Source organism: Excalfactoria chinensis, chromosome 2 (genome assembly GCF_039878825.1).
Source record: "Excalfactoria chinensis isolate bCotChi1 chromosome 2, bCotChi1.hap2, whole genome shotgun sequence".
NCBI lineage: Eukaryota > Metazoa > Chordata > Aves > Galliformes > Phasianidae > Excalfactoria > Excalfactoria chinensis.
The window spans coordinates 137183245-137209008 of NC_092826.1; the positions used below are offsets into that span (position 1 = coordinate 137183245).

At 44.3% G+C, this 25764-nt stretch overlaps 2 protein-coding genes across 2 annotated transcripts in view; both read right to left on the reverse strand.

Annotated features, from left to right (window-relative positions):
• Window positions 1-1708: 1708 nt before the first annotated feature.
• Window positions 1709-6632, reverse strand: LOC140248634 (solute carrier family 22 member 13-like). The gene is made up of 10 exons (XM_072329506.1): window positions 6261-6632; window positions 5619-5722; window positions 4806-4960; window positions 4480-4648; window positions 4060-4180; window positions 3548-3642; window positions 3022-3236; window positions 2803-2911; window positions 2322-2532; window positions 1709-1804 (listed from the first exon to the last, which is right to left on the reverse strand). The coding sequence occupies exons 1-10, from the start codon at window positions 6630-6632 to the stop codon at window positions 1709-1711; spliced, it is 1647 nt and encodes a 548-aa protein (XP_072185607.1).
• Window positions 6633-7580: 948 nt separating this feature from the next.
• OXSR1 (oxidative stress responsive kinase 1) overlaps window positions 7581-25764 on the reverse strand; it is an 81846-nt gene continuing 63662 nt past the window's right edge. The window contains exons 8-18 of the mRNA XM_072329398.1: window positions 25197-25330; window positions 23257-23305; window positions 21757-21822; window positions 21453-21575; window positions 17940-17975; window positions 16744-16899; window positions 14168-14241; window positions 13178-13230; window positions 12111-12179; window positions 11171-11235; window positions 7581-10317 (exon numbers count right to left, since the gene is read on the reverse strand). Of these exons, the coding sequence (XP_072185499.1) occupies window positions 10243-10317; window positions 11171-11235; window positions 12111-12179; window positions 13178-13230; window positions 14168-14241; window positions 16744-16899; window positions 17940-17975; window positions 21453-21575; window positions 21757-21822; window positions 23257-23305; window positions 25197-25330 (900 nt within the window). The 3' untranslated portion in view covers window positions 7581-10242. The remainder of the gene's footprint in view (window positions 10318-11170; window positions 11236-12110; window positions 12180-13177; window positions 13231-14167; window positions 14242-16743; window positions 16900-17939; window positions 17976-21452; window positions 21576-21756; window positions 21823-23256; window positions 23306-25196; window positions 25331-25764) is intronic.

Genomic DNA, 25764 nt, shown 5'->3' on the forward strand with positions numbered 1-25764 from the left:
GATCTGCAGCTTACGAGAAGCACGAATGAGATGAACACAGAAGTACATCAAGTGTGCCTGGACAGCTTTATTTATGAAGAGAACTGAAACAGACTGTCTCAGGGAAGACTTCATAAAAGGTGAAGCCATGATTCACTCCATAACCGTGTGCTTTACTCCAAGCTCTTCTCTCAACTTTCACTTTCATCCCCTTGTTTACCCTAACAGTCTAACACAGAGGCAGCCACCAGCCTTTGCAAAGGAAAGAGTGTTCTCAGTCAAAGGACGGATCACCTCTATATTCAAGTCCATTGAACAAGAGCATCTCAGCCACAACTTATCAAATCCCCTGACCAGCAGCGCTGCACAGAGGTAACATCAGAGCCAGTCCCTCCTGGTGGGACCCTGTTGCATGTCCCTGATTTTATCTAGAATGTTGCCTTCAGCAAACCACACACCCATGGGATATTTCGTTCCAAGAAAAACATGTAGGTATGACGAGGAAGAAGTAACATCTCATCTGAAAATTTCTCAGCATTACCAGAAACAAATAAGCCTTGAAGCTGTACACGGTCAAAGCTGCAGCACCACCACTGTCTAACTTTCTGGGCTTCATCATTTAAAATATAGCAAGATATAGCAAGAGGAAAGGGGAAGGGGGAGGGGGAGGAGGAGGGGGAGGGGAAGGGGAAGGGGAAGGGGAAGGGGAAGGGGAAGGGGAAGGGGAAGGGGAAGGGGAAGGGGAAGGGGAAGGGGAAGGGGAAGGGGAAGGGGAAGGGGAAGGGGAAGGGGAAGGGGAAGGGGAAGGGGAAGGGGAAGGGGAAGGGGAAGGGGAAGGGGAAGGGAAAGGGAAAGGGAAAGGGAAAGGAAAGGAAAGGAAAGGAAAGGAAAGGAAAGGAAAGGAAAGGAAAGGAAAGGAAAGGAAAGGAAAGGAAAGGAAAGGAAAGGAAAGGAAAGGAAAGGAAAGGAAAGGAAAGGAAAGGAAAGGAAAGGAAAGGAAAGGAAAGGAAAGGAAAGGAAAGGAAAGGAAAGGATCTAACAGTTTTAAGAGATCAAGTGCTACAATATCTCTCAGTTTCCCAGAATATATAAACTAATGTGGTTCCTCTACCACATCCCAATACAGCACATCACTACACTTCCATTCAAAGTCACCAGCATCAAGGCACTCTGCTGCCTTATAGACATCCTTGCTCAATGCTTGCTGTTTCTTCTATCATATCCTCTTTTCCTCAGCTGATTATCTCAAATCTTAAAAATGAATAAAACTTAAAGGATCATTTTAAAAAGAGGGTGAGAAATCCCTCTAGCAAGTGTGAGTTTGTTTTCAGTGCTGCATCCGCACTGCCTTTCCCCTCACTGAACACAGTACTTCTTTACTGGTCTATTCAGTGCTCTGGCAGGTATCTCACTTTATAGTCTCACGTTCTTGGAAATGGGACAGGAAAGGGATAAGGAAAATATTGCATCTATTCTGGCTTCTGATTTCTTTCCTTTTTCCTTAAATTAAAAGCATTTTCTCCAGCAAGAGCACTGTTGAACATGAGACAGTGTGCAGTGCCCGAGGAGGAGCTATAGAGGGAGATATAGGAAGGCAAACAAGACAAAGAATGACAAGAACTGGCAGTCGCTGCTTGAGTGTGAGAGGTACCGTCAATGGAGACCCTGCCTGTCCCCAGCAGTGTCACAGCACCAGGTGGCCTTTAATCGCATCTGCTTGTAGGCCCAGCTAGAAGTAAGTGTTCTTCGTGCTCTCATTGACTTGGCCACCATCTTTTACTTTCACGTGTCCTTTTTCAGAGCCGCTGCTGGAATTTTCATGGACCTAATGGAACAGAAAAAACTTAACAGCATGGCACAGTATGGTTCAGCAGCAGTCTTCTTCAGTCCAGTGAACGACACGCAGCCTTCAGCAACCTGGCTTCCCATGCACCATCCACTCTATGACCACTGGAGGAACCCCTTCCCCCTAAGAAAAGAACTGGGGTGCAATTCCGCCCTGTTCAGTGGGGAATGGGGATCTGGGATGTAAGCCATGATGAAAGCTGTAGGGCAAGGCAACAAGGCATTGGCTTTTCCTTGGGAAGGGCACTTCATGGACAGGAGTGAAGCGATGACCACTGTGGGTCTGAAATACCCTTTTGGGTTGGGTTATGGGCAGATCACCACTAGCATCCTACTCATCTATTGTAGTGGGGAACCCCAATTCCCTGTCTTCCAACCACTGTAAGCCCTCAAAGACGCCATTACCCCCTGCACACACAATGCCAAAAGGCCATTCTGTGGTCCCACTTTCACCTTCTGACTGAGAAGAGACAATAGGATTGTTGCCAATCACTCACCACTGCTGTTGGCTGGCCTCCTTCTGTGCCATCCGCCAGCTCGGCACCGCGGGTCTCAGGCAGCAGGAAGCAGAGCAGCCCACCCAGCACAGTGGTACCACCATAGATGGCCATGGGGATGGCCCGGTGGTGCTGCTCCAGGAGGAGGATCAGCGGGGCGATGATCCCTGCAACCCGCGCCATCATTGAGCACAGCCCCACACCACTCTGCCTGTGGGAGTGAGGGACAGTGAGAGATACAGGCTGGACTTGGCTCTTTCTGTACACACACTCCTGTGCTTTCCTCCCAGGTCTGCAATGCCTCAATGGGGGGACAAACCATGAAGACACAGCACAGAGACCAGCTGTGGCTGTAGGTCCAGCTGGGCTCTTGTCCCACCATCACCACCACCACTACCCATGGTAGAGTGACACAACTGGTACTCCTGCAATGAGGGCTGGCCCTGCTGGAGGGAAGACATGAAGCATGGTGAAACCTCACCTGATGATGGTGGGGAAGAGCTCTGCGGTATAGACATAGGCAGATGAGAATGAGGCCGAGGCTGTAAGCTTGCCAATGGTGGCCAGGACGGTGATCACCACAGGCTGGCCTGAGGAGAGAGGAAAAGGAGGGGAGAAGGAGAGGAGAAGGAGGGAAGAAGGAGAGAAAGAAGGGTAGGGGCTTGGTGGCATGCTCTTGAGACAAGAAAAGCTCATTCACCTTCAGGGATAGCAGTGATTATCAGGCACACAAGGCCACTCAGCAGAAGGAAACCACCCTGGGGTTTCTTCCTCCCAAACCAGTGTAGCATGAAGATACAACCAACACGGCCTGGGATTTCCACTGCTCCAAATGCAAGCTGTGTCAGGTAGATGTCCAGACCAAAATTAGTCACGTTCAGACTCAAACCGTAGTATACAAGGCTGTTAACAAACCTGAAAACCGAGCAGAGGAGCACTGAGCATATAGAACAGCCGTGAATAAATACATTACTGATCTCCTCTGACAACATTTTGACCATGCCCTGGGATTTCCAAGGGACGTGAAACCAGACCAGTAACACAGGACTGCCAAAGCAGGGAGTGCTAAATCTTTTGCACAAGCTACAATGCATCGTCAATAGCCTAAAACAGAAATAAGCATCAGTTTCACCCCAAAATCACGCGAGGTGAATTTATGAGTAACCCTGAAGGCGTTCTCCTTTTCACATGGAAGCTGGGAAAGAAGGAACAAGGGGGTGACTTACCAGGCACACGACATGATTAAAGTCACCTTCAGCAGGTGCTTCTTCCGAAGGAGATCCAGAATACTTCCAGACTTGGTCTGGGCCTCACACTTCAGCTTCAACAATCAGAGAGCCAGAGTCAGAGCAAAGGAAACCCACAGCTGGCTCTTTTTTTCCAGCAGAAGACAAAGGACAACCCCAAAGGAGGATTTGGGTTCCTCCTTTCTTTCTGCCATGGTGAACTCTGGAAATGCTGCAGGCTGAGCCTCAGCAGAAGATGCCCCTCCTGCCTGACCTTGTCTCGTGTCAGCTCAAGCTGGAGTTTCACACCACCCATCATCAAATGGTCCCCCACATGCATGGAAAGCTTTTTACCAAATGACCCCTGCCCCAAAATCTTCTACAAATCTCTTCTGAGCTGGCAACACCAGCACCTTCCCAGGTCTTTATTTGCTGGCTTAGTCCTGCTGCCCCAGGGCTGCAAACACAGAGGCAGGTCTCTGGGGTCTACGAGGTGTTGCCACAGCTGGTACCTGGTCAAGCAGTTCTGGAGGAATGGTGCGTTTGTTGATGGCTGCTGCCTTCTTCAGGTACTTCTTAGCTTCTTCTATTTTGCCTCTTGTCACCAGCCAGCGAGCTGACTCTGGTAGCACCCTGCCAAGGAGGTGAGAGCAGAAAACAGCACTGTGACCTGCTGAGCTTCCTCGTATTTTATCTCCCCACCACCAGCTCCAGCAACGTGCATGATGTGTGATGGAGGGCTCTAAACACAGCTTCAGCTCAGGCTTCCCAGCCCTATTTCTAGGCCACTGAGGCTGCAGTTGAGGACCTGAATGAAAGCAGATGCTGCTCTCAGTGATGCACACATCAGAGAGATGTGCTGAGCTCTGCAGAAGCCCCTCCAGCACCTGTCATGTTTGCAAGGAGCAGCTTATTGCCCACCTGCCACTTACCAGATGAAGAGGAAAAGGAGAAATATAGGAGCAGATCCTACGATTTGCAGTAACCTCCAGTTGCGTATACCATAACTCAAGCCAGCCAAAATCATTTGTCCAGCAGCAAAACAGCAGTGAGAAATAAGAACTGCCTGTGGTCGATAGGAGACACCAACCCATTCTGTAGCTGGAAAGAATGAAGATTCAAAGTCATCAGCGTGGCATGAGCCATTCGTTTGGGAGGGAGCTGATGTGCAGGATGACTTGTTGTTTCCTTGCAGACCTTTTCCACCGCATCATGGGAGACCACATCTATCTGCTTCAGGGTAGGGCATCCTACTCACCTAGGGCCAGTAAGGTCATCATGATCCCTGACACTGAAGCCCCCACAACACATCTGAAGGCCAAGTATACATAGAAATGAGGCACAAGGGCAATGCCTATACCAAACAAGCCCTCAAGGAGGATGGAGATCAAGAGGGCTGGCCGACGGCCAAACCTGTGGAGGAAGAAGAAGAGAACTGGTATCTTCTCCTGGAGAAGGCTCTGGGGAGACCTGAGAGCAGCCCTTCAATATCTTCAATATTCTAAGAAAGAAGGGGAAAGACTCTTCATCAGGGTGTGCTGTGATAGGATATGGGGTAATGGTGTTTTACAAGGGTAGGGAAGGACTGGTACAGGTTGCCCAGAGAGGCTGTGGATGCCCCATCCCTGCAGACATTCAGCATCAGGCTGGATGGGGCTCTGAGCGCCTCTTCTAGTTGCACGTGTCCCTTTTTGTTGCAGCGGAGTTGGACCAGATGGCTTCTAAAGGTCCCTCCAACTAAGATAATTCTACGCATCCAGAGAGACACCATAGGGAAGAGCCCAAAGGGATACTCAGCAATTTGGGAACCATTCACCTTATGTCCCCTCTCTTGAGGGCAATGAAGTTCAGTGCAGTCCCAGTTCCCACATGAACATCACGCCCTTCTTTGCACCACCCTGGTGGCCATGACTTTGCAAGATCTGAGGACTTTGGTCAGGGTCACTATAATTTTGTGACAGCTGGTGACAGAACACACAGGGTATCGTGGCCAGCCAGGACTGGAGCATTGAGCTGCCCTACACACTGCTGTTTTGGCATAGAGAATGGGCAATTGCTTGTGTCTCCTCACCTGTCACTGAGGAGTCCAAAGATCATGGCTCCCAGGAACATTCCCAGCATATAGATGGACTGTGAGATGTCATTCAGGTTCTTCCTGTCACACACGAGATCAAACTGGAGGAAGGAAACACAGCTGCTTTTGCAACTGGGTATAACTTCTGGTGCCAAATGGCACAGGCTGGCTGCTCAGGCTCCCACTGTTGCCACTGCAGAGATCCCAATCGTAAGAATATGATACTCTATTATCAGCATCTATCTATCTCACTGCTGCTCAGAGCTGTGGGTGCCCCATCCCTGGAGGTGCTCAAGGTCAGGCTGGATAGGGCCCTGGGCAGCCTGAGCTGGTGGGGGGGCAACCAGCACACAGCAGGGGCTGGAAGTGGATGGGCTTTATGGTCCCTTTCAATCCAAGCCTTCTATAAGCCTATGACCCCGTGATTCTCTGACAATGGCCATTAAGCTCACACTAAGATCACAATCCCCACGAGGATTGCAGCTGCAGTCTGAGTGATGGAGCCAGGATTCCTCAGAAAATGCTTGGTGCAAATCTCAGCCCAGCTGCACCACAGCTGGCTTCACCTACAACCAACCTACAACACAGGATGCTCCCATCCCACCCCATGTCCCCACAGCATCACAAGGAGATACAGACCTCGGTGAGCAGGGATGGCTGCTGTGCTGTGGGGTACACCCAGCCGCTGCTGCACTTCTCTGTGGCATTCAGGCCATATGCCCTGATGGAGTCGAGGTCCCAGTCCACGGGTGAGTACATGGAGCACTGATCATACTCCCCATCCACATCCCGGGGCAGGGTGAGGTTCAGCTGCTCTTCCTCAGTCAGGTTGGGACCGACAGCACGAATCCAGTCCGTGTTGCAGTAATGAGGCACGTCCACGACCATAAACAGCTGGCAGAACTGGTGGAAGGCCAGGCTGAGGCACGGAAGCAAAGAGAACAGCACCAGCCGTCCCTGGAACGGCCCGAATTCACCAGCTGCTTTCAAGTTTTCCCCAATGCCCGACATTGTGAGCTGAGTCTGGAAGAGGACAGTTCTGGGACAGACTTTCCCGAGGGTTGCAATTAATGTTTAATCTCAAGATAAACTCTGCAGACGTAGGCAGGCGCTACAAATATGTAACGTCTCTTCCAGATAGACTTGACACCCAATGTTTTACCTGTCCTAAGTACACCGTGTAATACATTAATCGTCTCTGTGCCACCCACAAACACGCAGCGTCTTTTACCGGGGAAAGCATGGAGAATCCGTGTTTTAGGAGACCTGGATCACATCTGTGCCACGGCCGGGATGCACGGACTCTTGTCCACATCAATTGTAGGTGTTGAATCTGCTGACACGCTGAGTTTGTCCCCATCAGATCCATTCAGGCAAAGTTCAGAGGCTGAAACCGTCCAGCGTCCTGCAGAGCTGGCAGAAGTCTAAGGGAGAAAACGGAGCAATGCTAACGGATGGCGGAGCTGAAGATGAGAAAAGGTGTCTGGATGGCCGCACTCTCAGCTGTTGGAGCCCCATTTCCTTCTGCAAATTCCCTCCCCGTGCAAGGCACATGTGGGACTCTGCTTTCTGGGCCGCCCCACAGCCTGGTGTAGGATGTGTGCAGAGCTATGGGGAGGGCACACTGAAGTGTTGCTTTAAGTAAGGCTGTCAAACCTCAGCTCAAAATGCATTGAAGAGATCACTGTAAACAACAAAAGCAGCTCTGTTCAACCCATCCCCTGAAGCAGGAGCAGCATTTGTCCTCAGGTGCGGCTCCATGAGTCTCCATAGGTGCCCAAAAGCACCCAAGAAGCCCAACTTGGGATAATCTAACATTTCCTTATATTTATGATGGATAAAATAGCCAGCATGGGAGAGCCTGGGCTGGGCACTGGCGTAAAGCAATGCCCAAGGTGGTGCAATGCCACCCAAACCCCTTCCCCAATGACACGTAAACACACACAGCCAACACATGACAATGGACAATTTGTTCTTTATTGATTAAAAATTAGAGACATGCAGTAAAATACAAAGTCCAAAAAAAGGGTGGAGGGAGGGGAGGGGAGGGAAACAAAAGCCTGAATATTTTACATCTTTCATTATAATCTACAATACACCGAAGTCGTGAAGAGGATCCGTTTTCCATTAACAGAGCACTGTCCTTAAAAGTAGGAACTAACTTAAAATTACCACCTGCTTCCAGGTTCGGATCAGAAACTTCCACAAATAAAAACCCAAAACAAACTCATGACACTGGAAAACGATTATGAACAGCGTTGGCACTTACTGGAACAACATCAGGAAAGACGGTTGTTGTCTACCACTGTAAGAGCCCAAGCGTAAATTCTGCATTGCTACCCAAAACATCTGGAGAACTACAGAGCAAGTGACATCAGTTTCTTCCTTACTTATTTTCTCCAACAGACAACTAAGGGGCCTTGGGTTAGTGTGAGCTCACGCTCTACATCCTGGCTTTGGGAAGGTGGGGAATAACTTAATAAATAGAGGCTGCATTGTTCCGTTTGGGCAGTTCAAGTCCTACCTTTCTCAGCACTGGGGTGCAAACCAACAAGCAGAGCCACACAGCACGTAGGCAGAAGGGAAAAACAACGCTGCACCAAGACTGCCTCATCTCCATATCCTAGTGGTTTCCAGTACATCCCTATTTCCCATGGGGTGACACGAACAATCAGAACGCCAGCCTGCTCTTCCCAAGACAGGAAGCTGGGGGGAAGCCTTTGGGAGTGCTTCGTGTTCAGTAACACAAAGAAGTGTGAGAGTTGGCACATGCATGTGCATGCACACTTGGCCAAGTCCAGCCACCACCAGCTCTCCAACATCAAACATCCACTTCCTCAGCTGTTAGAGCCTCTGCTCAGCACCCCAGGGCGCTCTCAACTCTCAAACCCTCCTCCTCTGCATCTCCTCACTCACCAGCAACATGGCTGCAGACACCTGGCAGCACCTATGGGAACATATCCACTACCCACCTACAGACTAAAAGGGACACGGGCAGTATAAAAAGAACATGCACAACTCAGGAAGCTTCCGCAGCTGCTCATCAAGAAAAATATATAAATATAGATTGTTCATCAGAAGACTCAGAAACAAAACACGTCCTAATTGAACCCACTCATTCTGCTTAAGCACTCTGTTCCTGCGCTGTTTGCGGCTGAGGGAAACCAAACACGTTTCCATCTGTGTGTTACATTACAGGCTTACAATTTCCATGTAGAAAACACTCCAGAGCCAACAGCAGTTACAAAGGCCAGCTGTGAAACTGTAGGAAAAAAAAAAACCACAAAGAAATCAACACCATTTATTCTTCACGTATTGCATTACAAGTGTCTCTTATCAAACTCCAAGTATAATTCATGTTACTCCTTTAGAAATTCAAATTCAACACCATCACATAGAAAGAAAACCTAAATAGGTGTGACAGGGTTTTGGTGACGTCCTGATCAGACACGGAGGCTCGGACCGCCACCAAGGCTGACGAGCCCAGCGCTCAGTGCAGGAGGGACACAGCCTGGCGCTCGCTTGCCCAGTAATGCCGCTGTGCTGGCAATTCTTTATTGCTGTAAATCACAACAGGGATGGTTCCACGGGTACCAGTTTGCAAGGGACTGGGAAACACGTCAGGGAGGACTCGCACAGCCAGGCACAACAGGCTGGGTCTCAAGAACAGTCCCACGTGCGTCTTTTCCAAGCGCAGTGACACAGATCTCCTCTCCCTCTGACCGTGAGTGGTGAGTTTGTGGATCATCTGCAAGACCAGTTTCCAGACAGCAGTGCCTCGTTGCTCTGCTTGAAGATCAGACTACATCTAAGGATGTAGATTGAAAGCCATGTTTTGAGGAAGGACTGCTTAACGTAAATTAGGAGGTTCAGCCCTCATGCCACACCTGGCACTCATGTGGAGAGAACCCAACTGATAAACGATAAAAAAAAATTAAGGCAGTTTACAAAAGGAAGCTGACTTCTAACACTGTGAAGTCGAGGATCTTCTCATAAACACAAACACAAGGGAAGAAGGCTCTCCCTCCTGTGGGTTAAGACTTGGCTTGCTTTCTCAGTTGCAAGCATTCAAACCAGCAGTTTAAAAAATACAGCTGAAAGAGAAGCAGATTTCTCAGCACTCCAGGTGACCCAAACAACATGTACACCGGTGTTTCAGATGGAAGGAGGAGCAGGTAAAGAACAACAAAGAGAAAAGATCTGTTCGGTATTAAAACTTGTGCAAAAATAGCAAGTGAAAAAAAACAAACCATAATGAAACCACATGTAAGCAAACATTTAGGCGAGATCATCAGAGCAGTGGAACCCCCGCTTCGTACTCAGTAGTATTTTTTCTTTAAAGTAAGGCAATAATAATATGAACATGCAGGCAATGACATGTTGGATCTGCATGTTTGAGATGACATACAAAAAACATGAGACTTGTTTACAAAAGGTGTAAACGCCATCGGTAATCTCAGGAAGGTTGGTGATCCTATTAAGGAGAATGTTAAAGCTTCTGGGAAGGGGGCTGTAGTTCAATTCTTTGGCAGTAGTGGTTTGTTTGTTTTTAGGCTAACAGAAGCATTACGAATATGCACATGTGGGTTCTTGGTTGGGAATCATCTCCTGGGGCCATTGTTTAGCTGATGCTGAGCTGTGCAAATCCTATCAGTTTGCCATCATCGGGGATATCTGAGCCTTCGACACCAGATGCCTGGAACACAAGGAACAGAGATCCAAATAGCAACACACATGCTCTGCCTTATGACTCACACCATGCTTAGTATCACTACGAGGTACAACAGACATAGTTTGGGGAGGCAGCAGTTACAAGACAGTTTTGCATTGCAGCCAACATCACCCAAAGTTAAAATTGAGCTTTGCTTTTTTTGGTTTGGGTATTTTTTTGGGGGGGGGAGGTTTGGGGGAGGTTTGAGGTAGGAAAAGCTGAGGCTGAAGTTCTGCCAGCACCTGCTCTGGTGAGGGCTACATGCACTGAACAGGGAGAAAACAACACCTTATTCACAGAAAGGGTCAAAAGGAACAATTTACAGCTTCATTGCCAATAAAATGGCTACACCCCCTTGCTTTATCACTATAGTTATCTATGCGTTTCACTATCTCTGCTGTTATCTCTCCTCCTCTAGGAAAGCTCCTTCATTGCTTTTGGCATTTCCCCATCCCCCTTCACCTCTTTCTCTGACACCCCTCCTCCTTCAAGGAGTCACTGACATTTCTTAGCCCACTTACCTGCCCTGTTCCTGCCATTCCCATCCTGTGTAACTTCCAGGCACAGAAAATACCCCTCTGTAACATTATGGCATGCTTACTGGCCAGGGCAAGGGAAGCTCTTTGTTAGCAAATCATCTGACATTTAACCCACGTCCTGCTCAGAGGACAAGAAGGGAGCCTTCATTGCCTAGTATTAGACAACCAGTAGGAAGCTTTGGAAAGGAGGATTTAGAACGCATACATTAGATGCCCACAGTAGACACCACAGGCATCTATATGCAATGCTTTATCTTTGCAAGTGACAGCTTGTTCAATTAGGGAACAGGAATAAATACCAGTTTGAAAGTGACGGATCTGTTTGCTTGGGGCTCTTCCACAATTTTCTGCAAATTAGCTGCAACTGAAATCACACACACACACACAACAAGAAAGATGGGCAAATATTAGGTCAGGCCAGAGAAAAACATCCCAAACTCATAAGGTCTCTTTATATTACTCAAACTTTGAACAGCTTAAAACGATACAAGAAGTTTAGGCTTCCATTAGACTCAGTTTATTTAAATCTAAAGACTTTCTGTTACGGTGCTTCTTTTTTTCCTCAAAGTCTAATTAGTAGTAACGAGTTTTCCAAACATGCCTGAAAATCCATTTACTTTTACACCAGCAGCCATTCCTGATATTGCAGGAACAGTTTTGCTTTCTGTAGTTGAAATACTCGGGTACAGTTAGCAGTTAAAAGTCTCACCTGCTGCATAAAGTGGGCATGTTTATTTAGGAAACTGTGCTTGGAAGTAGTTATTCACATACATTTGAGTACAGCAGCAACACATGCTGTTGCTTTAGCCCAACTGCACTGCATGCAATAGTGCTTCATACTTCCTTCCACAGCCTGCCTTAAAACAAAAAAGCCTGGCTGATTCCAGTCCCAGACCTCTCTTTGTGCAGAACCTGTCAGCAGTACAGGCTTGTGCAGCAATTTGGCAGTGCCTATGTCAGATGAGACTGATTTAGTCAATGCACTGATTAACTTCCATTTCACATTACATGGAACATTTGCTTTGTAATCTTTCCAACTAGATTCTATTCTTGTGAACCAAAGGTTGTCTAAATATATTTGGGCACAGAACTGCCACTGGAATTACCAGCAATTTTATAGTGCCATTGGGGAAGAGAATCAAGGCCATGGAGAACTCCCCTAGCACCCACTTATCAGGTCATTTTAAAGATGCAGAAACGACTGGAATGGTTAGAGCAGAAGAAAGAATTGATAATTACCTATTACCAGATCTCTGCCATCAACAAGCCCTGCTGAAATTAGTTCCTGAGACACGCCATCAGCAGTATCTGTTGGGAAGAAAGACAAGAACTGGTTACCCTACAAAAGAAATTGTGCAGCTGACACAGGTACCACATGGCAATCTAGAAGCTTGTACAAAAAATCAAACAGCAACAACGTTGTCTATGTGAGACAGTGTGTGCAAGCTGCTGACTTTCATTTCAAGTTTAATTTTCCTAATGCTGACCAAAAAGAGCTGTCTGTACTGAGCTGGAAATGTTCTGTTTTCTGAGCTGGAATGACTGTGCAGTTCCAGGCTTGCTTGTTTTCCCCTACCCTTGTCAGGGCAAATCCTGAGGCTACTCTAAACTTTGCAGAGTCCTTGGCCTTCTCAAAGACCTGAGATGTTCCCTTCTAAGTCAGTGAAGAAATCCATCCGCTCACCCAATTCAGGGCACAACTTAATTACACCCTACTGTAAGGTGTCTTTCAATGTGTAGTAAGGCAGCCTAAAGGACAACCTGCTGCAAGCCAGACATTTACATAAGCAAGTTCTAGGTTTGCATGTCTATTCCACAATAAAAGGTTGTCGTGTCAGTGAAGTGACTTGTTAGGGAGACAGATCTTCTATGTGGAAGGGGAAAGCCCAGCAAACTGGTATCTGCATTGCTGTGCTCTCAGGTCAGTTCTTCTTCTAGCTATTCATTTTCAATATGGGATTAAAAGCCACAGAAGGGAAAGGGGAAAACCAGACGCTTCTATACATCAATCAGCCTACTGCTTACAGCACAGCAGTAAGACAGTTCTGTGCTATGCTTCCAAGCTAAACAGCACTGAATGGCTGTAACTCAGTCATATTTGTAACAGTTTTACACGAGTGGCCTCTCAGCTGCAGCACTCAATTGAGCTAACAGCACAATCATAGGTCAAGCCTTGGAATACCTTTGGGAAGCATGAGAGGCAGGCACTCACATGGCATCTCCATACACCCAACTGAACAATACCAAACACAAAAGGTCCCTTTAAACAAACCACCCACATGCACCCAAATGTCACACCAGCTCACCTCTCCCTGGTGTAAATTCAAATCGGATATCATTGAGTTCTTTTTTTGAATTCCTGGGGAAAGAAGAAAATGTTACATATGGAAGGGAAGATCGCACTAAGCAATGCTCAAAAAGAACACTGTGCTACCACTGAAGAATTGGTCTGTGAAGAAAACTGAGTTCACTACACTCTTCCTCCTTGAATGGCAGAAACTGTTCACTTGGCTGTGTGTCTGGAAGCCAAGTTCTTAACGCTACTCATGTCAACTTCACAGAGCATGGAGTGGGCTGAAGTTCACAAAATGTGAGTGCCAGTCCAAGGCCACACTGTTCCACTGTCAGCTACTCATAGCTATCAGCAGCTTCATCCCTGGAGCACAGTGTTCAGAGGAAGCGAGCACTCTCATTCTGTGGATGCACCTGCCCAAGAACAACTGTGACACGATGCTCACAAGAACCAACCTGATGCTTATCTACAACCAATATGGCCATGGAAGTGAGAGGCAGATTCCTTAAATGAGAAATGTCAACATGCGTAATGATGACAAAGTGCACTTATAATCCCTTTTCTGTCTTTTCCAGGGACATGAACCAGAACCCATGTCTTGAATTGGATAAAAGCTCTTCAATCTCAGAACTAGCTGACTGAAGTTGTGTTGGATTACCTGGCTATTGAGGCACATGGCCAAGATCCCTGGATCCCTGACCCTCTTTTGGAGAACCCAACTTCCTTCCCAGACTATCAGAGTTTAGGGAGATGTATTCAAGTATCAAAACCTTCTTCAACCTAGTTCTTGTCAAACTGGAAAAGCAGATGAAATGAAAACTGCTTTTCTTAGTCTCAGTTTCAGGAGGTGAACAGAATCCAAGCTGACAATTTGTGGCCATGGCTTTTCAAATAGAAAGGCACGCAACAAGATGCTCTAAGAAATTCTTCCAGTGTCCCCCTCTACAATGACATAATCTCACATATCTCACTTTGACATAACAGATCAGTTACGTGTCCTTACCTTAACCTTAGTACAAGGCTGATGGGGACTTTTGTATCTTCCTGTACAGGAGCTGCAGCAGGGGCAGGTGGGGCCTGCAATAAGATTATGTTATTTTAAAAGAGACTAATGCTTCCTTTCTGTAGCATTAAAATTAGAGGCAACCTCAATCAACTATAAGTAAAAATAAACATATAACTCATGATAGGAGTCCCGACAATACAATGCAAATCAAGACAGAATGAAATGGGAAAGCTCTGTGCTTAAATAGTAAATCAGGATGTTGTCTGCAACTGTCTCCAGGAGAGGAAATGCTACACAACTTTATGAAACATCATATTAGTAGGAAACTTCAGAATAGATACTTAATATAAAGAGGGCGCTTGTTTTGCCTCAAAACATTAAGGTTTTCAGGCACTCTTCCCTCATCATGAAGTGCCTGCCAATCATCAGGCACTTCAAGACCTCCTGTGTTTTAATCTCTGCCCCAAACATCTGATTTACAAATGCGATACAACTGTGAAGAGTACAGAGGAAAGAAATTAAATGGTAGATTAGCATAGACTCCCAATTTACTTTTTAGGGAAACTGGGGACTTCAGCTACCTATTTTCACTTCTAAATTAGTTCTGAGTAATTACTGGTACCTGCAGTCAAAGCATTTTATAGCGCCGAGCAGCAGATTTCCAGTAGGAAAGTTCCATCTTTATAGCACTTGTGATACTTCCAGTTAAGGTCTAATTATTAATCAAACTCCACAAAAACAACAACAAAAAGCAACCAAAAACCTCACACTCACTGGAAAAAGTCAATTACTCTTTTCTCTGTACAAATTATCTGTGCTGCACATGCTGAGCCAGGGATTTTAAATCTGCAGTAACAAGACAGACAACGTCTAGCTGATCTTTTAAGCCTAGAAATCTTGACCACGTTCTTCGTTTCATCCAGATCGCTGCTTTATTTTTCATGAGAGAAAATGATCATCCTTTGTTTCAGAATCGTTTTCTACTCCATCCACTGGTGCTCTTCTGCCACCAATGCAGCTCACAGCTACTGACCACAGTCTGGGATCTGTTGAAGCTGTAAGCTTTACCAGTGAAACCAAGCAGAAGGTGATAGAAAGCAATGAGATCTACAAAAAGGGAGCAAACAAGCTACAAGAACCAAAGGAAAGATACAAGGAAGAACATGCTAACACACAAAGGTATGAAGTTCAACTTAGGACAAGCTACCAATAAATAAGGTATTGGGGCATAGTGGCAGGGAACTGGATTCTCCACTAGTGCAAATCAAAACACTTTGAGGCCAACATGGCAACATCACTGAACTGATGAGTCCTGGCCTTCACTGTTGCTGGTGTTTCAACTGCTGCATAGAATTCGGGGATTAAATACTGGCCTTTTTTTTTCCCTCTCCTCTTCCCCAAGAGATGTGAAAGTTTGATTTAAGCACTAAGGCCACTTATATCACAGCCAAGAATGCGACAGATCTCATCTGCACTGTTTTTCTTTAATGACTAATGCACTATCTTTAACGGCTTTGTAAACAGGAACATGAGCTGACTGCAGTGAAGCGATGCACGCGTCTTTTCACTTTCCCTTAAACACAAATAATGAAATGTTTCTAGGAAGGAGCAAGTTTAAGTTATTTTTCTGACCGACGCTGCCAAGTTTCTTCCCTCTGCATCTGCCAGTGGGTGATGTTACCTTGGACCCATTCAACAGACGCAGCTTCTGCCCATCAACAAAAATGAACATTAGCGTCTTTTACGAAGAGGTGCCATCACTCAGGAGTTTGGCACACTCTGCAGTGCTTAACCACAAGAAACGTTCCAAGTATCTCCGTAATTATTTGGTTTGGCCTTTTTTTCCTCTTTTTAACACACGTTAGAGCTCCTTTCCAATTTTGGCACGTCTGCTTCTATGAACTAAAACCTACAATTTGCAGTGATGCAGTTAGAAATTAAACATGGGCTTGTAAAGCCTTTTAAATTCCCTGTTCTCCCCTCTCAGCTTGAAATGGATGTGCTAGAAAATACCACAAGATTTAGAGTTCCCCAAAGAGTTTTCTCTGCTATTTTTTTTACTACTATGAAGACAGTTACAAGCTAGGCCCCTTGTCTCTCCTTTGATGCCTGGAGAACCTGCATGTTCTAGTTTCTTCCTTTCATTTTTCTCTCCACTCTTATCCCACAGACTGCAATGATGTGGGAGCAAACACAATCAGAACCTGGTTTTGGAGCACCTTAAAAACTTGTCCTCATACACCAGGAATAAGCAGCTGCCACTGAAACCACTCTCCCTTCTTACCTTTAACCTTACCTTAAAGCAAACACTGCACTCCCTTGATGGCATAAAAACATAAATCACTGCTCACCCACAGTGAAAGTTTCACCAGAAGAAGAACTAAAAACTGCTGAGCTCGCATTGGCTCTCTTCCTTTTACAAGCTACCAGGCCAGCTGTCACTTCTATGTAAACAGCAGCACTCATGCAACTCCAGACAAGCAGCTTTCAAGGCTTTCTTTCATTTCATCACATCTCAAACGCAGTGGTGAAGTGCAAAGCTGAAAGGCAGTACAAAAGGTTTTTAACCTTACCTGAGCTGCTGCTGGGGCTGCTGGAGGAGCCTGACTAGGTGGAGGTACAGCAGCCTGAGGTTGTGCAGGTGCTGGTCCTGCAGCCTGAGGTAGTTGAGTAGGTGCCTGTGCTGGAGCATTGAGTGAGGGAGCTGGAGGTTCAGCCGATGGGAATAACTGCAGGCAAAAAGGTGTCTGAATGAGAAGAACTCAAGAGTTTGAACTTGAGCACTGCTGCAAGTCAGACTAGATGCATGCAAAACATATCCAAGCTTGGAAAAGGTGTGGGACAGGATACTCTCTCAAAATTTGATGCCTACTTATATTTCCTAGTAGTCAGACAGTCAGAATACAACAACTCTGCTAGTTGTAAAGCACTTTAGCATCTATCAATTATTTATCTGTTTGTAAAACAAATGTCAGAGTCAGAGCACTTAGGTATTCAAGTGAAAACTGCCTTTCTGCATAGCACCAGTTCTTCAAAGCATATAAAACAAACTCTTTGGGACTGCACTTACTAAAGATAGCCCCTTATCAAGAAAACATATACACAATGTAACTGTGGATATAGAGGAAAGCTAAAGAAGTTTAACCTTTTTGTTGCTCTTAACTCCAGTTATTCGAAACAGAGTAATTGGTTTTGACATGATGGCCAAAGAACTGTGAACTTGGTGGCACTTCTCCAACTCACTCCACTTAATTGTAGGAAACATAACTCACCTTGGATGCTTAAAGTCTGAGAATTAGACTTTCAAACCACAATATGTATTAGGGGATGTATCACAGTGGAGAAATTCATCCCAAATGGATTATGGTTTCATTTCTGATTTCAGAGTGAGCTTAAAATTATACTACAAGAACTGCAGTCTTTCTTAAGACTTCATAATCACTCATCGGAAACAGAGGAAAGTAGAACAGGGCAACCTAACCCAAGTCTGACTCCTAGGGCAAAATCTTTTCACACAAGTAAGGAAAGGAAGGACACAGCGCATGCTCTAGGAAATAAGCAGTCTCTATCACTGAAAGATAAGATATATTCCTAATGTAAGAAGCACAGGATACAGCTGAATGCAGATTACAAACTACAATTAAGTTTTGTTTGCAGTCAAATACTACTAGAAATTTATTTCACAGTTTTGAGTAGAGGTTCCTACTCAGTGTATTTGTAACAGAAATAATAAGAAGTCACCATATTTGGGAAGATATTTAATACTTACCTCTGAATTCTGTACAGGTTCTTTCACTCTGGGAGACTGAAAAAACAACAAGAAAAGGTTGCCATTGCTTTGACAGAAATTAAACTTATCAGCTAGAAGGACTTGTCAGGGTTGTACTGAATGGATAAAACTGTTGGGTTTTTCTTTAATTACATATAAATATTAAGATGTATAATGAAATGAAAGCCACAATTTGGTGGCTATCTAATCATACTATAGAACCCAGAAACTCACAGTCATGTCTCAGGAGCTGCAGTTGGCATACAGTGGTACGCAATACATAAGCTGCTCTAACTGTTAACCAGTAACAAGATCAAGCATTCTTGAAGATCACTCAAGATTAGCTCGAGCTGCTTGTGCAAGATCCACTGTAAGCTACCCAAATCTTGCAGAAAAAGATAAGCAAGAGATCAAGAGATCTGCTTTGTAAAATTCCATTAGGAAACACATCTTTTGCTGATATTTAGAGAACTCGTTTGCAAGCTAACTTGCTTAAACCACACAAAACCTTGAGGAAAAAAAAAACAACAGCCTTGTATATGCTGCTTTATAGAAAAATCTCCTTGTTTCTCCTTGGACTCTGCATCATGCTATGCTCTCCCTGGGAGAGAGAAGAAAAATGACAGCAATGCACAAGTTCAGCAGTGGAACAAAGATCAGTGTAATGTGGAAGAAAGTGCAGTCAAAACAATTTGGTCAATCTTTGCTTATCACTAAGCAAAGACAAGAAGCATCAATTATTTCACATGGACGGAAAGGAATTGCCAAGAATTCCTGAAAAGCTCTGCAATTAAGATAGCCTGCATTTTTGGCTTCTAACAGGTCCAATTACTGTAAAGAGATAAGACAGGTCCACGCTGGGATTAACAAAATGAATGTTCTTCTACACCTGGTGCCTAAAAGACAGCCTGATATCAGGACAGTATGAGTTTGACAGAACGCAAGTCATCACACCACTAAACAAGAGGCAATTTATGCAATAACCAATGCCAATGACTTAACCAGTACAGGTCAGGACAATCTGTAATGCACGGCCCAGAGGCATCTCACTAGAGAAAAAGAAAAGGTTTTATTTGCAGAACAGCAATTTGCAAAAAGCCATCTGGACAGAAGGAGAAGGAACAGCTCCTTCACAGTGACTAATTGCAGACAGTGTCGGGAAAAAGAAGTCACACAGCTGGAAAGGTAAATGCTGAAATCCAACCTGGAAGGTTAAAGGCTGAAATCCATCTTGATGTGTTAAGCCTTCACTTGACAGTGACCAGGCAAAGATGAAAAATATGGCATTGCTCCCAGAGGCAAATAGCAATGCTCCACATCTGCAGGCTGCAGTTTTAGTGCTGTTCTCTCAGGCAGAAAGTTCGTATCCAAGAGCATCGTATCCAGGTGCCTCAAGGAATAACTCAAACAGAGCTTGTCCAAAAGATCAGTGTGTCAGACACTGTACAGACAAGCATGGGACACAGGCCCTGCCCTGCAGCTAACCAGCCCAGATAAAGGGCAAGCAGAGATAAACTAAGGAACAAACATGAACAGGAAGAATGGAAATAAGAGAAACATTAGAATGTATTTATACAAATAGGTACAAGGAGGAAGATTGGGGGGGACATGCTTAAATATACATGCACACAGGCAGAAAAGTTTTTTACTATTAATATTTGTCTGCTTTCAGGTACAGCCTAAGCAACATGTTTGTAAAACACACTTTATGGACAGAAAAAACAAGGTGGATTTAATAAAGCGGAAACTAACAGCAAATACAAACTATTTATGTAAAGCTTTTATAGAGGATAGTAGTAAAGCACTTCAGCAAATAAAGTCAGTCGATAAGCCATCCTTTAAGGCTGACAGCAGCAAAATTCAGGTGCAGCAGGAATAAATAAAGGCTACAGTCTAAACTCACGCTATTAAACTGCAAAGGGATTACAGGCAGGTGGAATTCATGTAGCATTTGACGTATGGTCAAGGCACAGGATTAACACTAGTCCCTCCATAACGCTGCTGTATTTGTAACAAACGTTCGCAAGTTAGATCCAAGTCTTAAAAGGGTTTCATGGGTGCTCCTACTCTTTTCCCTTTGGGCTCCACAAAACAAAGACACCCAGGGCCCAACAGTGAAGGCCAAGAACGTCCCAAATTAAAGAGACGAGAAAAGAAAACAGTAGAAGAAAATATTGTCAAAGCTCCAAGAAAAGCAAACAAACTAAAAAGTAACTTGAAAAAGAACTGGCAAACATGTGTTTTTCTGCATAAGAGGAATGAAACAACTAAGTACTGTTCAAACATAATAACTGGTATTAGTTGATAGGATTCTGAGCTTAGAGACAAGACAGAGGACGTTCTAATTAACCTCCGAAATAGAGTTAGGGCCTTTTAGAGTATTCCATCCTACAGATTGATCGTATTTTAGTCTATAAGAGAGATTTAGAGGATTTAAGCTTATAAAGAATATCAGTAATACCCACCAGCTACCAAGTGATCTTCCTTAACTGCACAAAGGAGCAGATGCGGTGAGCTCTGTAAAGTCACATATCTATCTGTTGCCACAAAGTATTACATGGAATTGCTATACTAACAGCTATCTCAAAAACCTAAGATTTCAAAAAGATACTAAAGGAACAAAATATGGCTTGAAAGATGATATTTCTACATAGATCTCACCAGCAGAAGGATGACAGAAGTGGAAGTTGTTAAGGAATAAATGCTTCAAACCCAATGTTGTGGGGTTTTTTCTCTATATTGAAGATCTTTTTCTAGATACCCTTTCCTATCTCAAGAACTCAATTCCAGAACAAACAAAATGCACTTCAAGCTGCCCACCTCACTGAGAAGGAAACAGCAGAACACCAGAAAGCCACCACAGCGAAAATTCTGCACCACTGGCTAGAAGGAGGAAGACTATGCATTTCTCATTTGCATTCCTAGGGAACAGGCTGCATGTGTTGTGAGGAGAGGTGTGTATTTGGGGATGGGGGGATTTTCAAGTGCTAAACCAACTCCCTCCTTGCAACTTCAGGGATGGGAAAGGATTTTCTACTAGGGACTATTAGATCTCAGTGTAACTGAGTGTAAAGAACTAGATTCTGTTTCAGATATCAGCTGCAAGAACAGGCCACGTTTTAATTCCAGTTCCATCTTGCAGATTGCAGTAAGATAAAACCTCTCTTGAGACTTCCAGAAGAAAGCACCTCAAACAGGCAGTAGCCTTAAATACAAAGAATATCCAAGCTCAAGTGAATTAGCATGCCAAGCTGGGAGCATGCCGTCTGAATTCCTGCTCTCAATTATGCTCAACATCCCTGAATTAGACCAGCTGTGCCTCAGAATGACTACAGAAAGGAAATCAGTAAGAACTTCAACCTTCAGTCTGCTTTCTTTGGTTTGGCTGCAAACTTGAGGGGAGGGATAATAATAATTAACTGTACATCACACTTAAAACAAAGCTTGACCCACGCCAGGGATATTTACACATCCTGCAGTTGGGAAGCTGCTGTTGGGAATCTGAGGACTCACCCTGAGCTGTGAAATTGCTGCTCTGCCTTCCTCACTTTCTTCATCTAGTTCATCATCACTCCATTCCCAGCCGCCATCCTCAGTCTTATGGAGACGCCCGCTGGATCCTGGGACTCTCCTCACCTGTTCAGCACAACGACAGAGAAGCAACAGGTCAAGGAGATTGCTTTTAGAGTTGTTTTGTTTTAAAAGGAGAAATGCATCTTCAGTCAGTGCATTCAAACGTTCAATAAAACATCTAGAAAATACCATACTGCAATAATGCTTGTTAAAAAACCAGTACAACCCAGAAGCTTTGCAGTACCTTTTTGGATCTTTCAGTAATTGTTGGTGCTCTCTGTAACATCTTCTCTTGTAAGAACTCTTTATTCTGCAAAAGGAAAAAAGGAGAATAACTAAACATTTACATTGCTGGAAATACCTGAAATTCCTTCAGGGCTTCTGATAGCTAAGCTGTTTAAAATAATTTCTAATAAAATAGTTTGTTATGTGCTTCACCCTCTTTTCTTCTCAAAGAGAGATTAAGGACAATTTTTCTGCTGTCTTCCTTTGTACTACAGTATATGATGTTTTATCCTAAATACCTTCTAAAGTTAGTAGTTGTATTTTCCTATCCACAGGCATAACAGGACCCAGTACTGGGCAGCAGCTGTTTGAGTCACTGGAAAAGCGTGTAACATGTGATGTGCAGAGAAGGAGCAAAGGCAGCAATCACAGCAGGTTAAATACTGGGGAACTGCTGTAACGATCTACAGCATTGCATTCCTTAAGATGTACATTGCTCCATGTTGATACATGGATTCCAGAATTATCAAAGCATACATTATATAAACTATCTTTACATTTGGTTCAGCCTAAGCATATAGAAGTTGGACTTTCTTGTCCCCAAGTTACAGCTGTCAGTTTGGCAGAGACCAATGGCTGAAGGCAATTTAACATTGAGCACTAGCCGGTATGCATTATTACCTCTGGGTTTAAGTACAGCCTCATTTACAATCATGTTAATTTTCTATCACTACACATGCTAATAGATTACTCTGTAGCAGTTTAATGAAAGCAATTTTATACACAATGAAGTACAACATGAACTAAAACTAGCACCAGCCATGCACAGAAAGGTCAGCAATGTGTAAACCATCTCCCTGTCACTTTGGACACCAAGTGTGCTCTCAATAAACAAGATGCAAACAATTCAGTTGCCTCAAATCCCATTCTGATAACAAAAATAAACTTGATGTGGCTCCTCTACATGTCTTAATCTGGGAGATGAAACCTACTGCTATTAATTGCTGACACCCCAATGCTCTATCAGGTAGCAATGGAGTTTGCTTTATGATTGCAAATGGGGATTTCCTGTTACTTTATATCATGAGATTTTCACTTTCTATCACTATAGTATAAGGCAACCTTCCACACAGTGGGGGCTTTATTCACTGTTTTGCACACAGACTTATGCAGACAGCTAATAGAGTTTACTAAAATATAAATATAAGCTTCATTTACTGCCAGACACCTTTATGGCTGGACACGGAGCCAGAATGGCACCATTACAAGGGAAGGAAAAATCCTCCAACTCACTGAAAGACATTTAAATGCTAAAGAATTTCTAAATAGTTTATCCTAATAGCGACAAACACAGAAGAGAGATTTCATTATGTCTGTTCACAATGACCCATTCAATTCATTCAGCTATTCTGGCCCTCAGTGGAACAGCTCACATTCAAGTCAATAAAGCTTTCACCGTCCTTCTGACCTGTCCCCTCTACAGCCTCTGCACAGATCAGCTTCAGAAGCGTTTCCTTACCTTTGCTTTCGTGAAAAACTTGTGTCTTAAAAGTTCTGCTGCTGTAGGTCTGTCAATAAAAACAGAAGAAACAGTGTAAATGCTTCATTTCAACTTAAGTCTTATAGGTTGCTGCATCTCATAAGGGCATCGCCTCCTGCACAGCTGCCCTAGGAGTTAGTCAGTGTAACCAAATGCTCCCTTCAGTGTCAGCATATCCTGTGCAAAGCCTTCTGTGAGTTCACTCAGCAGAAAGCCCCGATCCCATTCTTACAGCTTACTGACAGAATCACAGAAGCAACTTGCTGAGAATTGAGATGAAGGAGCATCACCTACTGAAGGAGTGCAGTACCTACCATATGCGAGTGACAGACTTATTCCACAGATGCTTCATTATACATGTGTGTAATTAGCTCTTCCCCTCTAAGTTACACTTCAGGGCAAACACTGAAAAGTAAAAGACAGCCATTCCCCTGAAAGCAGCAGCTCACCCTACTGCAAACTGACTACACTGTGTGGTTCCTGACTTAAAAAGGGCATTCACTTCAGACTATGCCAGAGAAGTCACCCATCTTATAGCAGGGGAGCCCTCGTTACAAGTGAGCAAGAATAATGTAAAAGCAATTCACTGGCTTCTCCTTAACAGCCTGAATGCTTGCATAAACATATCTGATTCTGCAGGTTGCTCTTCATGGGCAGACCTCCTGCTCCCAAAATAAAGATGATTACGGTGGCTGTTAGTGGTGCTTGAGAAGAGAGATGGGGGATGTCATGATTGAAAGTAATTATGTTTAATTCTAATCACACGTTCTAACCTGCAGGGATAGGACATGCTTGAAAAATGAAAAGGAATAATATCAAGCTGGGGGGAAAAAATGTGTTACATGCACTTATCAAGCACTCTACTGGATTCCTTTAGCATCTGAAATGTAAAGATTGTTTGAAGAGAGGAACCCCTCCAATCTCGTGATGTGCAAGAAGCCTTTGTTCCAGGATCTGACATAGGAAGGAACTGGAAAACATCTCCATGATTTGTATTATATGAAGGGACATTTCCCTTTCCAGAATTAGCTTGCTTAGGGAGAAAAGAAAAAAAAAAAAAAGAAAATTAAGAAGTATAAATACTATAAAAATGACCCGTGGAAATACTTTTTTGTTTGTTTCATTTTGCATTTTGAAGGGATGCTATTTTTATTGCTGGTCCAACACTCCTTTCACCATCTTCTGAGCAGTCCCATGTGACGGCCTGTGGGTTTTAAACAGCGCCAGACAGGCAGAACTTCGTGTGGCTTCAGACAGAGCCATCACACAGCAACGCAGTGCTGTCCTGGGAACCGACCACAACATATGCACCACATCCTGCTCAGTGTTTCTACCACCACTCAGCAGTCAGGCTGCAGTTGCAAAGAAGACTGCAAGTGCCATCAGCTGGCTTAAGCGATGTGTATTGATGAAAATACGTTAGGTAAAATTTGCCACTGTTTTTTCCTGATGTTCTCCCCCCCCAAAATAAACATGACTTATAATTCATCAAGTCAAAACTACACTGAGAGACTTCTTTGAGCTGGCAGGTTTTAAGAAGTTTATTTGCAAAGCTTCACAAATAAGCACACGTTGCCCAACACGTAATTTCTGGTTTATAAACACAGAGCAGTTCTGAGGAGAAACAAAACATGAACTGCAGTCACCTGTTGGAGGTGGCAAGGGGGAGAAGGGCCCTATGCTAGCACAGACTGGGATGCACTCATTAACCCAAATGAAAGACGTGGGCCCTGGCCAGGCACAACGCCAGACATTGATCCTTAAAAATAAGGACAGCCAAAAGAATTTGCTGCCATACACTGATGCATTCACAAGGCTTGAGAAGCAGAGAGTGGTACCACTTTAAAAAATGAAATAGAACAAATCTTGAGGGTTGTTTTTTCTTTTCTTAAGTTTACTTTGCTGTTATCAGTTCTCACCTTTTTTCGGGGTCTTTTTGCAGACATGATGAAATCATCTTCCTAAAAGATTTCCCATACTTCTTCAGCATCTCTTTATCTTGCACACCGGTTTCCAAAGACGGGGGATCATTTTGTAGTGTCAGCATTAAAACCTGGAAGAATTATGTCTATTGGCAATGAGATTTTTCTTGGCCTCTATATAAAGGACACAGCTTTGCATTGCAGCATTTTAAACTAGAGTTTTTATCAAGTATCTGAGTTAACAAGGACTGATCCTTACAGCAGCTCTCGGGAGGGAAGACTGAACTCAGACCAATTCTTTTCTTAAGAGTTTCAGCAGTGTCCTCCTATTCATCTGACAATGAGAATTTGCCTCACTACCTTTTCCTCAAGGCAACTACAGGGTTTCTCCTCTTCTCTCTGCTTCGTACAGTCATTGAGATAACAGTTCACTTCCAAAGCTTTAAAACCTCTGCAAATTCTGACTGTCAGCTGAGAGTTCCACAAGTCACCCATCAGTACCTAGGGAGCGTTACCATCTCTTCAGTTCTCAGGAAGCTAGTCTGATTTATAACTAACAGCCCAT

Excerpts from the sequence above, each read along its gene's own strand:
- LOC140248634 (XM_072329506.1), bottom strand. The coding sequence starts at position 6,632 with ATGTCGGGCATTGGGGAAAACTTGAAAGCAGCTGGTGAATTCGGGCCG. Across the intron at positions 4,649-4,805 it reads GATGACCTTACTGGCCCTAG|CTACAGAATGGGTTGGTGTC; the intron begins GTGAGTAGGATG and ends CATTCTTTCCAG. Across the intron at positions 2,533-2,802 it reads CTCTTCCCCACCATCATCAG|GCAGAGTGGTGTGGGGCTGT; the intron begins GTGAGGTTTCAC and ends TCACTCCCACAG.